At 42.6% G+C, this 16,310-nt stretch overlaps 1 protein-coding gene across 1 annotated transcript in view; it reads right to left on the bottom strand.

The window, feature by feature from the left end:
• glg1a (golgi glycoprotein 1a) overlaps positions 1-16,310 on the bottom strand; it is a 171,948-nt gene that overhangs the window by 114,061 nt on the left and 41,577 nt on the right. Inside the window, exons 3-4 of the mRNA XM_063066699.1 lie at positions 6,454-6,540; positions 2,060-2,275 (exon numbers count right to left, since the gene is read on the bottom strand). Of these exons, the coding sequence (XP_062922769.1) occupies positions 2,060-2,275; positions 6,454-6,540 (303 nt within the window). The remainder of the gene's footprint in view (positions 1-2,059; positions 2,276-6,453; positions 6,541-16,310) is intronic.

Genomic DNA, 16,310 nt, shown 5'->3' with positions numbered 1-16,310 from the left:
CCTGAGTGTGGCTTCATCTTTACAGTAGAGGAGGCCGTGGATAGACATGTCAGAATGGGAATGGGATGTGGAATTAAGATGTGTGGCCACTGGGAGATCCTGCTTTCTCTGGCAGACAGAGCGTAGGTATTCAGCAAAATGATCTCCCAGTCTGCGTCAGGTCTCGCCAATATATAGGCGGCCACATCGGGAGCACTGGACACAGTATATCACCCCGGCCGACTTAATTCCACATCCCATTCCCATTCTGACATGTCTATCCGCGGCCTCCCCCTCCCACTTTCAAATCTCTTACTAGCTCTTCCTTCAGTTAGTCCTGACGAAGGGTCTCGGCCTGAAACGTCGACTGTACCTCTTCCTAGAGATGCTGCCTGGCCTGCTGCGTTCACCAGCAACTTTTATGTGTGTAGACCAGATTTGAAGTAGTTAATCTAATGGGTGTGACCTCCTCTTGAAATTTCAAGCTATATGAATCTGAACAGCAAGTTTATGTATCTTTGAATAAGTTACTATTTGCTTCCAGTGGTACCTTGTTAAATGTATAAAACATGTCTGCATCAGTGTCATCTTGTACTTCCATACAATGTTACATTAGGCTGTTACATATCTATTGTCAGAGAAGTACTTGCATAAATAGGTAAACCACCTTCATACAAGCAAGGACAGAAAACAGGACAAAGTGAGTATACTTATTTATTCAGTAAGTTCTGGGTCAAGGTATTTGGTGAGTACAATTCTATCTCTTCTGGCTTCAGTCTTGTTGCCGTCTGTTCTGAAATTGTTAGGTTGCGTGGGGAGTTGTGTTCAAGAAAACAATGAAATGCCGCGCTGCTGCCATTATCTGTTCTGGCACATCATGACAGTGTTTTTAGAAAACTCTGGTTACCTCGTCCACACTGCTCTGCACAACCGACGTTTTCAAATTTACACACTCTGGAGGGCGGTTTAGAAAAGCTCCATTCTCGGGGGAGGAAAACACCATTTCAGTGTGGACGGAGGGTCAAAATGAAGAGAAAAGGCTTTGGTTACGGATTTATCCGATCTAGTGTGGACGTAGCCTGAAATTCAGAAGTACCTACAAGATCTAGTGCATGAATCATAAAGCTAGTAGGCAGATCCAACAATAGCTCAAAAAAGCATTGGCCTTTATGCAAGAGTTCAGGTTTAAGAATAGAAATGTTTTGTTACAATTGTACAATAGGATTGCAGAGGCCACACCTGGAATACTGTGCATAGTTTTGGTCCCCTTACCTAAAAAAAGGTATTGTAGCATTAGAAGCAGCCCAAAGAAAAATTACCAGACCAATTCTTGGGATAAGACGATTGTCTTGATCAAGAGAGACTGGACAGTTTAGGCCTGTACTGCGTGGAGTTTAGAAAAATGAGGGGTGACATTATTCAAATAGACAAGATGAAAGGAAGCTTGACAAGACAGATGTTTACACAGAAAAATGCAGAAGCCAGAATTTGAAGCAACACACAAATTGCAAGAGGAACTCTGCAGGTCAAGCCGTATCTATGGAAGAAAGTGGACAGTCCATGTTTTGGGTTGAGGCCCTTCATCTAGACGTAGATTTTGAGGCTTTTGCTAGGAGAGTCTCAAAAAAAGGGACATAGCAAAAAAATAAGGAGCCAGTGATTTAAAACTGAGGTGTGTAGAAATTTGTTCTCTCGGATGGTATAGTGAATTTTTGGAGTTCTCTACCCCCAAGGTTAATAGAAGCAAGGTTATTACTTATACAAAGTGGAAATAATAAATATTTTAAAAAATTGAGGAACTGAGGGTTTTGGAATTAGCACAAAAGAAAAGTTGAGGCCAGCAGGGATCTGCCATGCTCATACTGATTTGCAAAGGACACTTGAGGGGCCTGATAATCTACTCCTACTCTTATTTTCTTGTATTTAAACAAACCTATGTATTTCACAATAGTTCACTTTTGTTGCAACTGTTTATATTGCATAGCTTTACAAAGTTTGTTCCAACCTCATGTTGTACATGGTAATCTACATGTGCAACCTTCCCTTGGTCAGTTCACCTAATCACAGCAAGAGGCAATACCTTTTCACCAGGCCGAATGCTTCCACATTTGAGTTGGTTGATGTCGTTCTTGCAACTGTCCATAAAGCCACAAATGAGTTGGTAATCACTGAAGATGATTGCTGTCATTTTGGTTATGAACTGACGACACTGGTACTCAGTTATGTTTGCACGATGATCAATCAAGCAGGAAATTACATAGCCCTTTCCTGGTTCTTGCTCAGCACACTCCTTCACCTATAAAAAAAAATTGAAAACATAACCACAAACATGTTTCAGCAAAAGCAATGCAGCTTTTTCCAGACAGGTCCAATTAAATGCAATTATATTACTGAATGTCCATTGAAGATTCCTAAATACAGAACCAGACCTCTTGTTTATATTGCCTCCAAAGCAAAAGCCAAAAAAAAGCAAGAATTTTTTAATCCAGATAATTCAAAGTTATCATCTCTACCATGCTTTCTCTCACAGTAATTTCTCTCAAAATTATGTCAAACACAGTGACATAGGCAGCTGATCTGAGACTAACTATGCTGTTCTCTTAAGAGACATTGGACTAGTTTCTCTAGAAAGGATTTTTAGGTGGTACATATAGAAAAATAGGAATTAAATTCACAAGATGCTTTTGGGATTACATTGAATCTTAATGAAAAGCCAAGCCAAGGATGATACATCAAAGATATCCGTTTGACATTAGGGATCTAAGACATTCAACAAAATTAGGACACCTACTCTTACATAGTTTATTATCACTGACATATCTGACTGCCACCTGAACAGCCCATGAACTAATGACTACTTATGATCTTGCTCTCTTTTTGCATTATTTTATATGTTTCTTATTGTAAATCATAGTAATTTCACATATTGCAATGTTTTGCTGCTGCAAAACAACAAATTTCACAACATATATCAGTGATAATAAACCTGATTCTGATTTATTCAATGCAAGCAACAACCAGGATTGCAGGGACAAATTGGGTATGCCTAGAAAGGAAGGATTCAGGTGAAAGAGAATCTCCTGAAAATCTGGACTTACACTTGCAGTCCATTCCAAAGATTAGGTCCATCTAGATTCAAGAACCTAATTGAGACATGGCCAATATTCATTTTACCAGAGTGGTGTAATAGTTAAATTACTAGACTGGTAATCCAGAGGATTGGCCCAGCAATCAGAGAATTATGGTGCAAAACTCATAATTTAAAACAATGTGGCATCAATAGTAACAACCATGCAAGTATTGGAGTGTCATAAAAATACACTTTTTTCATGCCTTTCAGAGAAGGAAATCTGTATATACACCTCTAATAATACTTCACTTAATTAGCTTCAAACCTATTCACATTTAAACACATTTAGGGAACAAAAATACACACCACCAAGCACTAGTATTGTAGTTGCATGCAATCAATTAAAGTCAACGTTTCTAGTTTATGAAGCTTTAGGATTGTGTTCTAAATTGGCTGTTCCATAAGAAAGGGACTGTCACACTCCAGTGGAACAACAGCTATTAAACAAGAGGTTATAGCACTGTAACACACAATCTGAAGCAGTACCTTGAGAAAGGTTCCAATACAAATTTCAAGCTACTGGAAGTTATTTTGTACTTGTTAAGAGCATAATTAATGAAAAATTCTGTTGATTATCATTGACTCATCGACATTCAGGCAGCTAACACATTTGGAAGCAGAAACTAGTAAGGGCACTAAATGAACTCTGAGTGAGAAAATCTTAATATTCATGAAACCACTACTAATCAGCCCAACCGCCATAAAATCGGATGCAGCCGCTTCTACAGGGCCAACCAAAGATGTTACTGCCTTTTATGAACGTATTTTTTTTACAATCACAAGATCCTGATGGCCATGAAGAACTTAACGTACTGCAGGAGCTAGACTTGGTGTGGATCATACTGCTGCCTGCATCAGAGGAAGTGTGCATTCTAACAGTGAGTCATCATCTTAGTCACTTTTCTTGTGATCGCAAGACCCTGTTAGATGCCGTTAATGTGGAGTGCTGCCAGTATGATTCACTAATATATTGGCGGTGGTCTTGGTCTAGCAAGGACTAACGCCACAAGTTGCGGTGTCACCTGTTTACAGCTGCCCGAGAGAGGCGTTGAAGTCAGTGCGCTCCACTGGAGTGCTAGGGGTGGTGTGGCACAGCATCCAAGCTGGAACCATCACTGGCTCCCTCCCCATGTTTGCTCAGCAGAAGACAAGCTGTATTGTGTTTGACTGCAGACTGCTGCAACATTCATAAACTCAGTTCTTGGACTTTGTTTTTTTTTGTGTGACTGTATTTTACTGAGAACTTGTATGTGCTTGCCATCTTATATGTGACTTGTGCTGCATATGTCTGTTGCTACTGTGTTTCGTACCTTGGCCCCGAAATAATGCAGTATCGTTTGGCTGTATTCATAGATATTCATGTATGGTCAAATGGCAATTAAACTTGAACTTGAAATAAGTCCTGAAGCTGTCATATTAGACTTGCATACAAACCACCCATGACACTATCAGTAGCTATGACCTACACAGCCACAGTGGAAGGGAAACTCCTCACCCCATTGAGATCACTCAATTGCTTCGTGCAGCCTTACCATGAATATATAACATAGGATATATTTTGAAAACACCTGGCAGATCAAAACTAGGTTTCCAGGAGGCCCTTTGGATTATCACAGCAGAAAAAATAAATTCCATCGGAATATGCAACCTTATTTACTTTACTGTCACATCAGAGGATTAACCTGGGTTAGCCAAGTTGAGACGGACATGCCAGGAACAAAGCTGGACATACTTTAAAATACATGAACTTAATAAAGTTACAAGGTACAAAAATATACAATAACCTACAAGTGCAGAATGTAAAGTGACTCGACAACTTACAGATCAAAGATCTAAAGTCTCCGACAGAAGTGACACAACAAAACTAAATAATGAGCTGCAAAAGGCTTCATGATTATTCCTATCCTCATAACCAGAGCCCAACGCAGAGCCAAAGAATGCCGAAGCACTTCAACCAGAAGCTGAGTGGATGGTCTGGGTAGGGGATCAAGAAATCCTTGCCATCACAGAATGAAGGAAAAGCGACATCCCATTTGTGGTCCTGAAAAGCATGTGCTCCAAAACCAGCCACATTACTAGTCAAGTTATATTGTATCTGTCACTGTGAGAAAACTGCCCTGATAACTGTGTTGTTTTTCTGTGGTCAAGAAAAACACAATCCAGCTAAATAACATTTTGAGTCTATTCTCAATTAGCAAAGTAAAACACCTATCAGTGACAGTGCTGTAAAACAGTAGCTTATCAACTTGGCTTCAGACTTCATTCCAGCCTCACTTCCAAAAAGAATAAAAATGTATGGCTTTGAAAGCTCTGCAACATGCGAGTGAGATATTGAGTATTGGTAAAAATTCAAATCAATGGTCAAACTATTCATTAGAAACTGTCACATTTAGTCCCAAGTAGGGTGTCTGTGGATGCATGGGGATTATCATCTCAGCCCCAGGGTACTCCTGCAAGAGTTTCCCCAATTATGTTCAAAGCCAATTTATCTTCAGGTGCTTCCCTCCATGAGGTCAGATGTGGAGATATTTTCTTGATTTCTCTAAAAGATCTAACTCCAGTTTTAAGAATGTGCTTGCAAGAAATGTTTTTGTAACACAAGTACCAGGGAATACCAATCTCCAACAACAGAGTATAACTATCTAACCTTGATATTCAATGGCAACACCAGGTGTTTCACCACTATTAACAGCATTGCATTGAAAAGTCATGGGTGTGGGGGGGGGGAATGCAGATAATATCATTGACCTGAAATTCCGTAACAGGTCAAAAGCCAAGATTTATGCAGTGGTAATTTAATACATCCAAACCAAGACTACTTCATAGCACCTCACACCAAAAGGAACAAACATAACTGGCACACAAAGTACCACCAGCTGAAAATTTCCCTCTAAGTCACAAGCTCCTCTGGGTTGGAAATATGTTGCCTTTCCTTTACTTTCATCCGTCTAAATCTTGGAAATCCGCTCTAACGGACTGCAGCTGTTCAAACAGCAGTTTATCTCAGTTAATCAAGAATGGGTGATAAATGCTGGTTTTATCAGTAATACCTGTGTGCTGTGGAAAAAAGGGAATATAATGACCCAAAATTATGATAGCTAATTTAATCTATAGCCAAGTCCTGAAAATTCAATTTGATCTATAGTAGAAACTAAGTACCATTCTGAGGCTTAAATTTTTACTGCCTTTGAAAGTAGTTTATTTATGCCGATGTTCCCTCCCTCCCTTATTTATGCTGCAAAAAAAATTGTCCAGCGCAGTTTACTAATAACCATGTCCCTTCTCTCCAAACACACTCCCTGCTAACAATGGTTTGTAGTGCAACCACTCACTCATACACTTACTTCATTCAGGGTAGTTTTGCAAACTTCGCCTGCAGCAGCTTCAAACTTTGGATCTGTTGTCAGGTTTAACTTATAGTTCCACAGCAGCTGAAAAAAATTGAAATAAATTAAGGTACATGATAACCTACTTCATTAAAAGTGCTGGTACTGAACAAATCCTGGCTAAGATGATAAAATACCACTGGAAGCAAATAGTAACTTATTCAAAGATACATAAACGCTGTTCAGATTCATATAGCTTGAAATTTCAAGAGGTGGTCACACCCATTAGATTAACTACTTCGAATCTGGTCTACACACATAAAAGTTGCTGGTGAACGCAGCAGGCCAGGCAGCATTTCTAGGAAGAGGTACAGTCGACGTTTCAGGCCGAGACCCTTTGTCAGGACTAACTGAAGGAAGAGCTAGTAAGAAATTTGAAAGTGGGAGGGGGAGGCCGCGGATAGACATGTCTGAATGGGAATGGGATGTGGAATTAAGTCGGCTGGGGTGATATACTGCGTCCAGTGCTCCCGATGTGGCCTTCCATATATTGGCGAGACCTGACGCAGACTGGGAGATCGCTTTGTTGAACACCTACGCTCTGTCTGCCAGAGAAAGCAGGATCTCCCAGTGGCCACACATCTTAATTCCACATCCCATTCCCATTCTGACATGTCTATCCACGGCCTCCTCTACTGTAAAGATGAAGCCACACTCAGGTTGGAGGAACAACACCTTTTATTCCGTCTGGGTAGCCTCCAACCTGATGGCATGAACATCTGCTCTCAGGATGAGGCTTTTCATTCTAGGACGAGGGAGATGTCTTCCTTTTTTAAAGAAAGGGGCTTCCCTTCCTCCACTATCAACTCTGCTCTTAAACGCATCTCCCCCATTTCACGTACATCTGCTCTCACTCCATCCTCCCGCCACCCCACTAGGAATAGGGTTCCCCTGGTCCTCACCTACCACACCACCAGCTTCCGGGTCCAACATATTATTCTCCGTAACTTCCGCCACCTCCAACGGGATCCCACCACTAAGCACATCTTTCCCTCCCCCCCCCTGCATTCCGCAGGGATCGCTCCCTACGCAACTCCCTTGTCCATTCGTTCCCCCCCATCCCTCCCCACTGATCTCCCTCCTGGCACTTATCCGTGTAAGCGGAACAAGTGCTACACATGCCCTTACACTTCCTCCCTTACCACCATTCAGGGCCCCAAACAGTCCTTCCAGGTGAGGCAACACTTCACCTGTGAGTCGACTGGGGTGATATACTGCGTCCGGTGCTCCCGATGTGGCCTTTTATATATTAGCGAGACCCGACGCAGACTGGGAGACCGCTTTGCTGAACATCAACGCTCTGTCCGCCAGAGAAAGCAGGATCTCCCAGTGGCCACACATTTTAATTCCACATCCCATTCCCATTCTGACATGTCTATCCACGGCCTCCTCTACTGTAAAGATGAAGCCACACTCAGGTTGGAGGAACAACACCTTATATTCCGTCCGGGTAGCCTCCAACCTGATGGCATGAACATCGACTTCTCTAACTTCCGCTAAGGCCCCACCTCCCCCTCGTACCCCATCTGTTACTTATTTTTATGCACACATTCTTTCTCTCACTCTTTTTTCTCCCTCTGTCCCTCTGAATATACCTCTTGCCCATCCTCTGGGTCCCCCCCCCTCCCCCTTGTCTTTCTTCCCGGACCTCCTGTCCCATGATCCTCTCATATCCCTTTTGCCAATCACCTGTCCAGCTCTTGGCTCCATCCCTCCCTCTCCTGTCTTCTCCTATCATTTTGGATCTCCCCCTCCCCCTCCAACTTTCAAATCCCTTACTCACTCTTCCTTCAGTTAGTCCTGATGAAGCGTCTCGGCCTGAAACATCGACTGCACCTCTTTCTACAGATGCTGCTTGGCCTGCTGCTTTCACCAGCAACTTTGATGTGTGTTGCTATCCATACTATGTTTCAGAAGGCAGTCACACCTAGTAGATGAACAACCACATATAGAGTCTGTGGCCAGGAATAAGAGGATGTGACCGCAAGAGAGGCTGGCATGGGATACAGGTAGTGCTGGAGGGGCATCAGCCCTTCAGCTTGCCCAACAGGTCTAAGGGTATTGCTCCTTGTGTGGATTACAGTGGTGGCTGCAAAAAGGATGAGGAACTGAAACGTGACGGGCGGCAGTGAAGAATAATGTAGTCTCAATTGGGGATAGTACAGTCCCCAATTGGCTATAAATTAAATCGGTCAGGGGAATCAACATAATTCTCTGTGGAAGGATTGAGTGTCCCAAAAGTTGTGTGGTCTACCTGGTGCCCAGATTCAGGACATCTCACCTGACTTGCAGAGGAACTTGGAGTAGGAGGGGAAGGACTTAGTTGTCATGGACAATGTGGGTACCAATAACATAGGAAGAAGAGGAGGTTCTGCTGAGGGAATTTGAGCAGGCAGGGTCTGAATTAAAACACAGAATCAAAAAAGTAATGATCGCTGCATAGATACCTGAGCCACATGCAAATTAGAACAGAGTTAATAAGATCAGAGAACCAAATATGTAACTCAGAGATTGGTGTGGGAGAAATGGGTTTGAATTCGTGGGACATCAGCACCAACACTGAGGAAGGAGGGAGTTGTTTCAATTGGACTTGGCTCCACCTGAACCATGCTGTGACTAGGGTCCTGGCAAATCACCTATCTGGAGCTATGGATAGGAATTTAAACTAAATAGTAGCAGAGTGGATTCAACAGATTAGATAAGTTAAAAGGAAAGGTTATTGAAATCTCCAGGACAAAGAATATGACAAGTAGTTTAGAAAAAATTAAGAATTTAACTTCAGGCAACATGGAGACTGAATTGAAAAAGGTGGTAAATACAGGACTGAAGATGTTATATTTGAATGCACCACATACAAAATAAGGTAAATCAACTTATAGATCAGTTAGAAATTGGCAAGAATTATATAGTGGGCATCACTGAGCCGTTGTTGAAAGACGATCACAGCTGGGAGCTTAACATCTAAGGAGATAAAAGGAAATCTGCAGATGCTGGAAATTCAAGCAACACACACAAAGAATGCTGGTGAACGCAGCAGGCCAGGCAGCATCTATAGGAAGAGGTATAGTCAACGTTTTGGGCCGAGACCCTTCGTCAGGACTAACTGAAAGAAGAGATAGTAAGAGATTTGAAAGTGGGAGGGGGAGGGGGAGATCCGAAATGATAGGAGAAGACAGGAGGGGGAGGGATGGAGCTAAGAGCTGGAAAGTTGACTGGCAAAAGGGATACGAGGCTGGAGAAGGAAGAGGATCATGGGACGGGAGGCCTAGGGAGAAAGAAAGAGGAAGGGGGGGAACCCAGAGGATGGGCAAGGAGTTATAGTGAGAGGGACAGGGGGAGAAAAAGAAAGAAAAGGGAAAAGGAAAAAATAATTAATAAACAAACAAATAAATAAATACATAAAGGGATGGGGTACGAAGGGGAGGTGGGGCATTAACGGAAGTTAGAGACGTCAATGTTCATTCCATCAGGTTGGAAACATCTAAGGGAGATGCATTGTATTGAAAGTACAGTCAGGTGGGCAAAAAAAATGAAATTAAATCGTTCGAAAGAAATGACAGAGGATCAGAAGATATAGAATCCTTGTAGAAAGAATTAAGAAACATACATACAAGTCTCCAAATGGTAGCCAGAATGTGGGCTATAAGTATCAATACGAGATAGACTTAAATGGGGCAATATTACAATGGTCATGGAAGATTCCAATTAACAGAAAGATTGAGAAAATACGGCTGGTGATGTAGAAGGAATTTGTAGAATGCCTACAAGATTACTTTTTGGAGCAGCTCGTGCTCGAGCCCACCAGGGAAAAGTAAATTCCAGATTCAGTGTTGTGAAATGAACCAGATTTGATTAAGGAGCCCAAGGTAAAGAAACCCTTAGGAGAAAGCGATCATAATATGATAGAATTCACCCTGCAATTTGTGAGGGAGAAGCACTGTTCCCTCTGAACTGTGCAGATGCATGACTGTGCAGTAACTGAAATGCTCCTTCACCCATAGCCTTTGTTGCCATGTAGCTGGAACTTTCTTTTACATAATGTTAATATAATGTTGAAATTATGTTAATATAATTATGAAATATCCTGTAAATAATTGTGTTAATGAATATAATCCATAAACTTTCCAAATAATAAAGTATCACAACTTTTCCTTTGAAACGTTTCAAGTTTCAACACTGACATAAATTGCAATATTGTTGGATCATCTCAAGCTTCTAGAGCTGACTGAAAAAGTGGATTCAGTCCTATGTATTTTATCAAATGCAAATCCAGAAACACTAGAACTTTTGGAGGATCTAATGAGGACTGTGATGAATCCTTTATCTGGATGCAAAATTATTCTGGGCAGTGTTTATAGACAATGGATTTGTAATAAAAACAGATGAGGAAAAAGTTTACAAAACGTGAAAGATTTTCTTTGTTGTACTGTATTTCATTATACCCTTCAATTAATAAATAAAATCAAAAGTATGTGATTTTTCAATTTCCATTCTAAATATTCATAGCATTTAAAGTGCTGCACAGTTTTCAGGGATGTGTAAGAATTTCCTGCTCAGAGCAGCGGTTGGTCTGTACAGCTGTCCTAAAAAATTATGAGGGAAAGTTGGGGAGAAGTTAAAATCAGATATATAAGTATTAGATTTGAGTAAAGGTAACTACAGAGGCATGAGAGAGGATCAAGTTGATTTGGAAAGGAACACAAGCAGTGATGACAGTGTAGGGTAATGAAATTGGTAGAAACATACAGAATTCACAACCATCGACATTGAGTTGGGGTTCACTTTTAAGAGGCTGGTCTGACGTGATGACCTAATGACAAGGTCTTTTTTACCGTACTTTGGTTCAGTGTTTGCAGGACAATAAATGAGTTGTACATTTTTTTTTCTTAAACATAAAATGCCTTATGTTGTTTCATTTCCGGAAACCTACATTGGTGACCCCGATGCTCTAGGACAATTCCAGAGTTACTGAACATGTCGGCCAATGCAGTTGCTTCGAAACTATTGGAGTTTAGGGAGCAAAATGCCATTACTTTGCTTGTACAAGCTGAGGCCCAATATATGCTGCAAGAAAGCACTGTGGATCACAAATTTTACTATGTGGTAGCGTGCTGCGAGAACATCCGCCCAAGCATAATAAATACCGATCGCTGAAAACTCACCTTTTACAGACTTTTGGATTATCAGGGTCTGAGCATGCCAAACAGTTGTTCTCCTTGCCCAGCCTCAGCACTACTACAACTTCAAAGCTAATAGACTATATGCTGTCTATCCTAGGAAATCACCATCCTTGTTTTATTTTTAAAGAAATCTTCAAGCTTACATAGCTCTTGCTAATGCACCTGTGAAGGACTATAGGGAGCTTGCTAAAATGGCTGATAGTCTACATTTAGCCAGGCAGAGGTACACAATTCCTCTTCTCTTCCCTGCCTCAATAAGCCTGGTCAGTGAGGCCTCCAACATAAGCATGCAAAACAGACAACGTAGGTCTGTTTTTACCATGCTCGTTCTGGTATGAACGGAAGGATGTGCTGACCACTTTGCAGCTTCGACAGTGCCAGCACATCTGGACATCAGAGGTCTGTGATGCTGGTTCCATGGGTTCCAGCTGCCAGGGCCGTCTACTGTTCAGTATGGACACCCTTCCGCAGCGACACTTCCAGTGTGACACAGGTGTTCAAGTGAGTGTGCTGCCAGCATCACCCATTGATGAGAAGGTAAAGGATCTAGACTTACAGGACATGATGGGTGACATTCTGCTTCAGTGGGTGACATCACACATGGAACTTCGCCCTGGCAAAAGTGGCTAGACCTCTGCTCAGCGCAGATGTCCTGTTCGCCCAAGGACTGCTAGTTAATATTAAGAACTGCTGGCTTGTGGATGTCAAGGACTTTGGGTTATTACCCTGCTCTTCCGTAAGTTCCACACAATGACTCTGTCAAGCGCATGCACCACCACATGTGAGTTTACTCGATTGCTGGGCGAATTCCCAAACCTCACTAAGCCCACATTCTCCACTACAGTCAGAAAACACATTCCCTCAACTGGCTCACGAGACCATGCCCACGCACATAGACTGAGCCCTAAAAAGCTAGCAATCACAAGAGCAGAGTTTGCCAACATGGAAAAGATTTGGCATTGCACGCCAGTTGAATAGACCCTGGGCTTTGCTCCTCTATATAGTTCTCAAGTCCGATGGTGGTTGTCACCCATATGTCAATTACCAATGCCTTAAAGAGGCCACCACCTGATTGTTATCCACTCCCACACATCCCAGACTTTTTGACATGTTTAGCCAGAAAGTTAACTTTTTTCCCCCAAAGTTGATCTACTTAGGGGCTAGCATCAGGACATTCCCAAAACAGCTGTGATAACCTCATTTGGCCTCTGAGTTGCTGTACATGCCATTTAAACTGAAAAATGAAGCACCAACTTTCTAGTGGCTAATGGACTCTCTACTAAAAGACTTAGATTTTCTTTCTGTTTACCAAGGTGACATACTTGTCACCAATGCATCCAAATCTAAACACGTATCTCATCTCCGCACACTTTTTAAGCACTTAAGCGAACACGAGTTTATTATTAGTCCTGCCAAATGCCAGTTTGGGTTGTTAACCATTGACTTTCTCAGCCACATCTCTGCAAAAGGTGTGAAACATGTCCCATCAAAAGCAGCGGCTATTATGAACTTCGACTGTCTCACACTACTGAAAAACTACAGATATGGTGAATTTCTATCACTGCTTTGTTCCACGAGCTGAACGTAAGCTTTCCCCTGTATAGTGCACTTAAAGGCAATACCCCGAATCAAGTGCTTAACTGGTCAGTGAACATGACCAGGGCATTTGACGATACCAAACAAGCTCTTTTCAACGCAAACCTACTGGCGCACCCGCTCCCCAACACACGACATTTACGACTGATGCTTCAGATTATGCTGTGGGTGCTGTGCGTGAACAGTTGGTTGGCAGTGTGTGGCCGCTGCTCACCATCTTCAGCCGACAGCTCTGTCAACTCCCTCCACACCCCCACCCCCAACCAAGAGTGAGTACAGCACATTTGACTGAGCTTCTTGCTTGGTCTCTAACTGTCCACCATTTTCAATTTTCTTCTGAAGGATGTCCATTATACATCGTTCGTTGACCACAAACCTCTTGTGCACACGATGGCCTAAATATCAGTCTGCATGGCTGCAATTCCACCCGGCCTAAATATCAAAGTTCACAACTGATTTACAACATATCAAGGGGAAAAATAATGCCGTGGCTGATTGCCTCTCACGGCCTGCCATTGAGGCCATACACATAGGATTTGGTTACACTGGCATGGCAGCCGACCAAGCTACTGACCCAGAGGTCCAGGCTTACCAAACAGTTGTCATGGGGCCACTGTTGGCTGACATCAAGGTTTGGGGAAGCTGGGGTTTCTCTCCTTTACAATGTCTCAACCAGTCACCCTCACCCCACAGACTGGAGGCGGACTGTTTTAACACCATACATGGCCTCTTGCATCTGAGCTGGCAGGCCTCTCAGAAAGCAGTTGCACTAAAGGTTGGGCGGCACGGCCTTAGAAAGGACATGCGTGATTTGAGTGCCAGCAGGCAAAAATTAACCATCATATCCAGGCACCACTGGAACCTTTTGACGTCCCTAAGCAAAGGTTTGACCACATCAATGTGAACCTTGTTGGTCCTCTTCCTCCACTCCCGCGCTTTCATGCACCTCCTCACCATAGTGGGCCGTACCACAAGTTGGCCAGAGGTCCTCAATCTAGCATCGACAATGGCCGCAGACGTGACTCGGTATTCATCAGCAGCTGTGCTGCTTGGTTTGGCACTACATCTGATATTCCCTCTGACTGTGGTACCCTTCATAACTGGGCTGCAACAGCCCAGAACCTCGGTGTTAGGCTACATCACACCACAGTCCAAAGGACTATGCAAGCAGTTTCAATGCTTCTTAAAGGCTGCTTTGAGGGCTTCCGTGATCGATTAGAGATGGCATGATAGTCTCCCATGGGTCCTACTGGGGCACAGAACAGCTCCAGAAGAGTCATCCATGGCTGAGTTGGTATATGGGCAGCTGTTACAAGTGCCAGGTGCTTTTAACACTACTTGGTCAGCCCCTCAACAGCACTCCACTCTCCTCAGTAATTCAATTTCCTTGTACCTATTTCTACCTCCGATAAGGGTGTACAGCACTCTTCCCAATCCTCTAACTTCACACTAATTTTTGCTACATTATATGCCCTCTCTTTTCCTTTTTAAGTTGTCTTTGACTTCTCTTGTCAGCCACATTTGCCTCATCCATCCTTTAGAAATCTTCATCTTTGGGATGTACCTATCTTGCACCTTTCAAATTGCCTTCAGAAAGTCCAGCCATTGCTATTCTGCTGTCATCCCTGCTAGTGTCCTCTTCCAATCAACTTTGGTCAGCTCCTCTCCCATATCTCTGTAATTCCCTTTATTCCATAATACATCTGACATTAGCTTCTCCCTCTCAAACTACAGGGTGAACTCTATCATATTATGACTACAGTCTCCTAAGGGTTACCTTAAGCTCCCCTATTGAATCTGGTTACTTACAGACACTCAACCCAGAATTACCTTTCCCTTAGAGGGATCAACAACAAACTGCTCCAAAAAGCCATCACATAGCCATCGCAAATCCCGTCCTGGATCCAGCACCTACCTGATTTTCTCAATCTACCTGCATATTTAAGGTAAAAATTATCCCCCAAGACAATCATAACATTGACCTTTTTACATGTTTTTCTATCTCCTGCTGTAACTTATACCACAAACCCTGGGTACAGCTCGGAGGGCTGTATACAACTCCTGCAAGGGGACTTTTTACACTTGCATTTTCTTATCTCCACCCACAAATATTCTACACTTCTATCACCTCCTCCTAAGGATTTGATTTCATTTTTACCAACAGAGCTATCTAACTAAAGAAATTTGGCCTGTCCCCTAAAACCCTCACTAATTTTTATAGATGCACCGTAGAAAGCATTCTTCTGGGGTGCATCACAACCTGGTATGGAAGTTGACCTGTCCAAGACCGAAAGAAGCTGCAGAAGATCGTGAACACGGCGCAGCACATCACAGAAACCAATCTTCTCTCCGTGGACTCACTTCACAGCGCACAATGTCGAAGCAGTGCTGCCAGGCTAATCAAGGACACAACCCACCCAGTCAACAGACTTTTCGTCCCTCTTCCCTCTGGGAGAAGGTTGACTCTCGGAGGACCCAGATCTGGGCCGTACCCTCCAAATATCCGGACCTGCCTCTTGGTTTTTTTTGCACTACCTTACTTCCCATTTTTCTATTTTCTATTTATGATTTATAATTTAAATTTTTAATATCTACCAATTTTAACTATTTTTAATATCTTTAATATTTAATATTTGTAATCCAGGGAGCGTGAAGCGCAGAATCAAATATCGCTGTGATGATTGTACGTTCTAGTGCCAATTATTTGGCGACAATAAAGTATAAAGTATAAAGTATCTCCCCACCGCCCCCCTCCCCCTCACTGCCTACCTGCCTGTCTTTGCAATACTATATACAGGAAGGAAGGCAAATGCAACGTTAGTATTTATTCTGAGATGGCTAGAATATAAAAGCAAGGAGGTAACACTGAGGCTGTATAAGGTATTGGTCATACCATATTTGAAAATAATGTGAGCCAAAAAAAAATGTACTGACTTGCAGAGAGTTCAGAGGTGGTTTACAGGAATGATCCTGGGAATGAAATGGTTAACGTATGCGGAGTGCTTGATGGCTCTGGACCTGTACTCATTGGGATTTAGA

Source organism: Mobula hypostoma, chromosome 14 (genome assembly GCF_963921235.1).
Source record: "Mobula hypostoma chromosome 14, sMobHyp1.1, whole genome shotgun sequence".
NCBI lineage: Eukaryota > Metazoa > Chordata > Chondrichthyes > Myliobatiformes > Myliobatidae > Mobula > Mobula hypostoma.
This window is presented reverse-complemented; position numbering and strand designations above follow the sequence as displayed.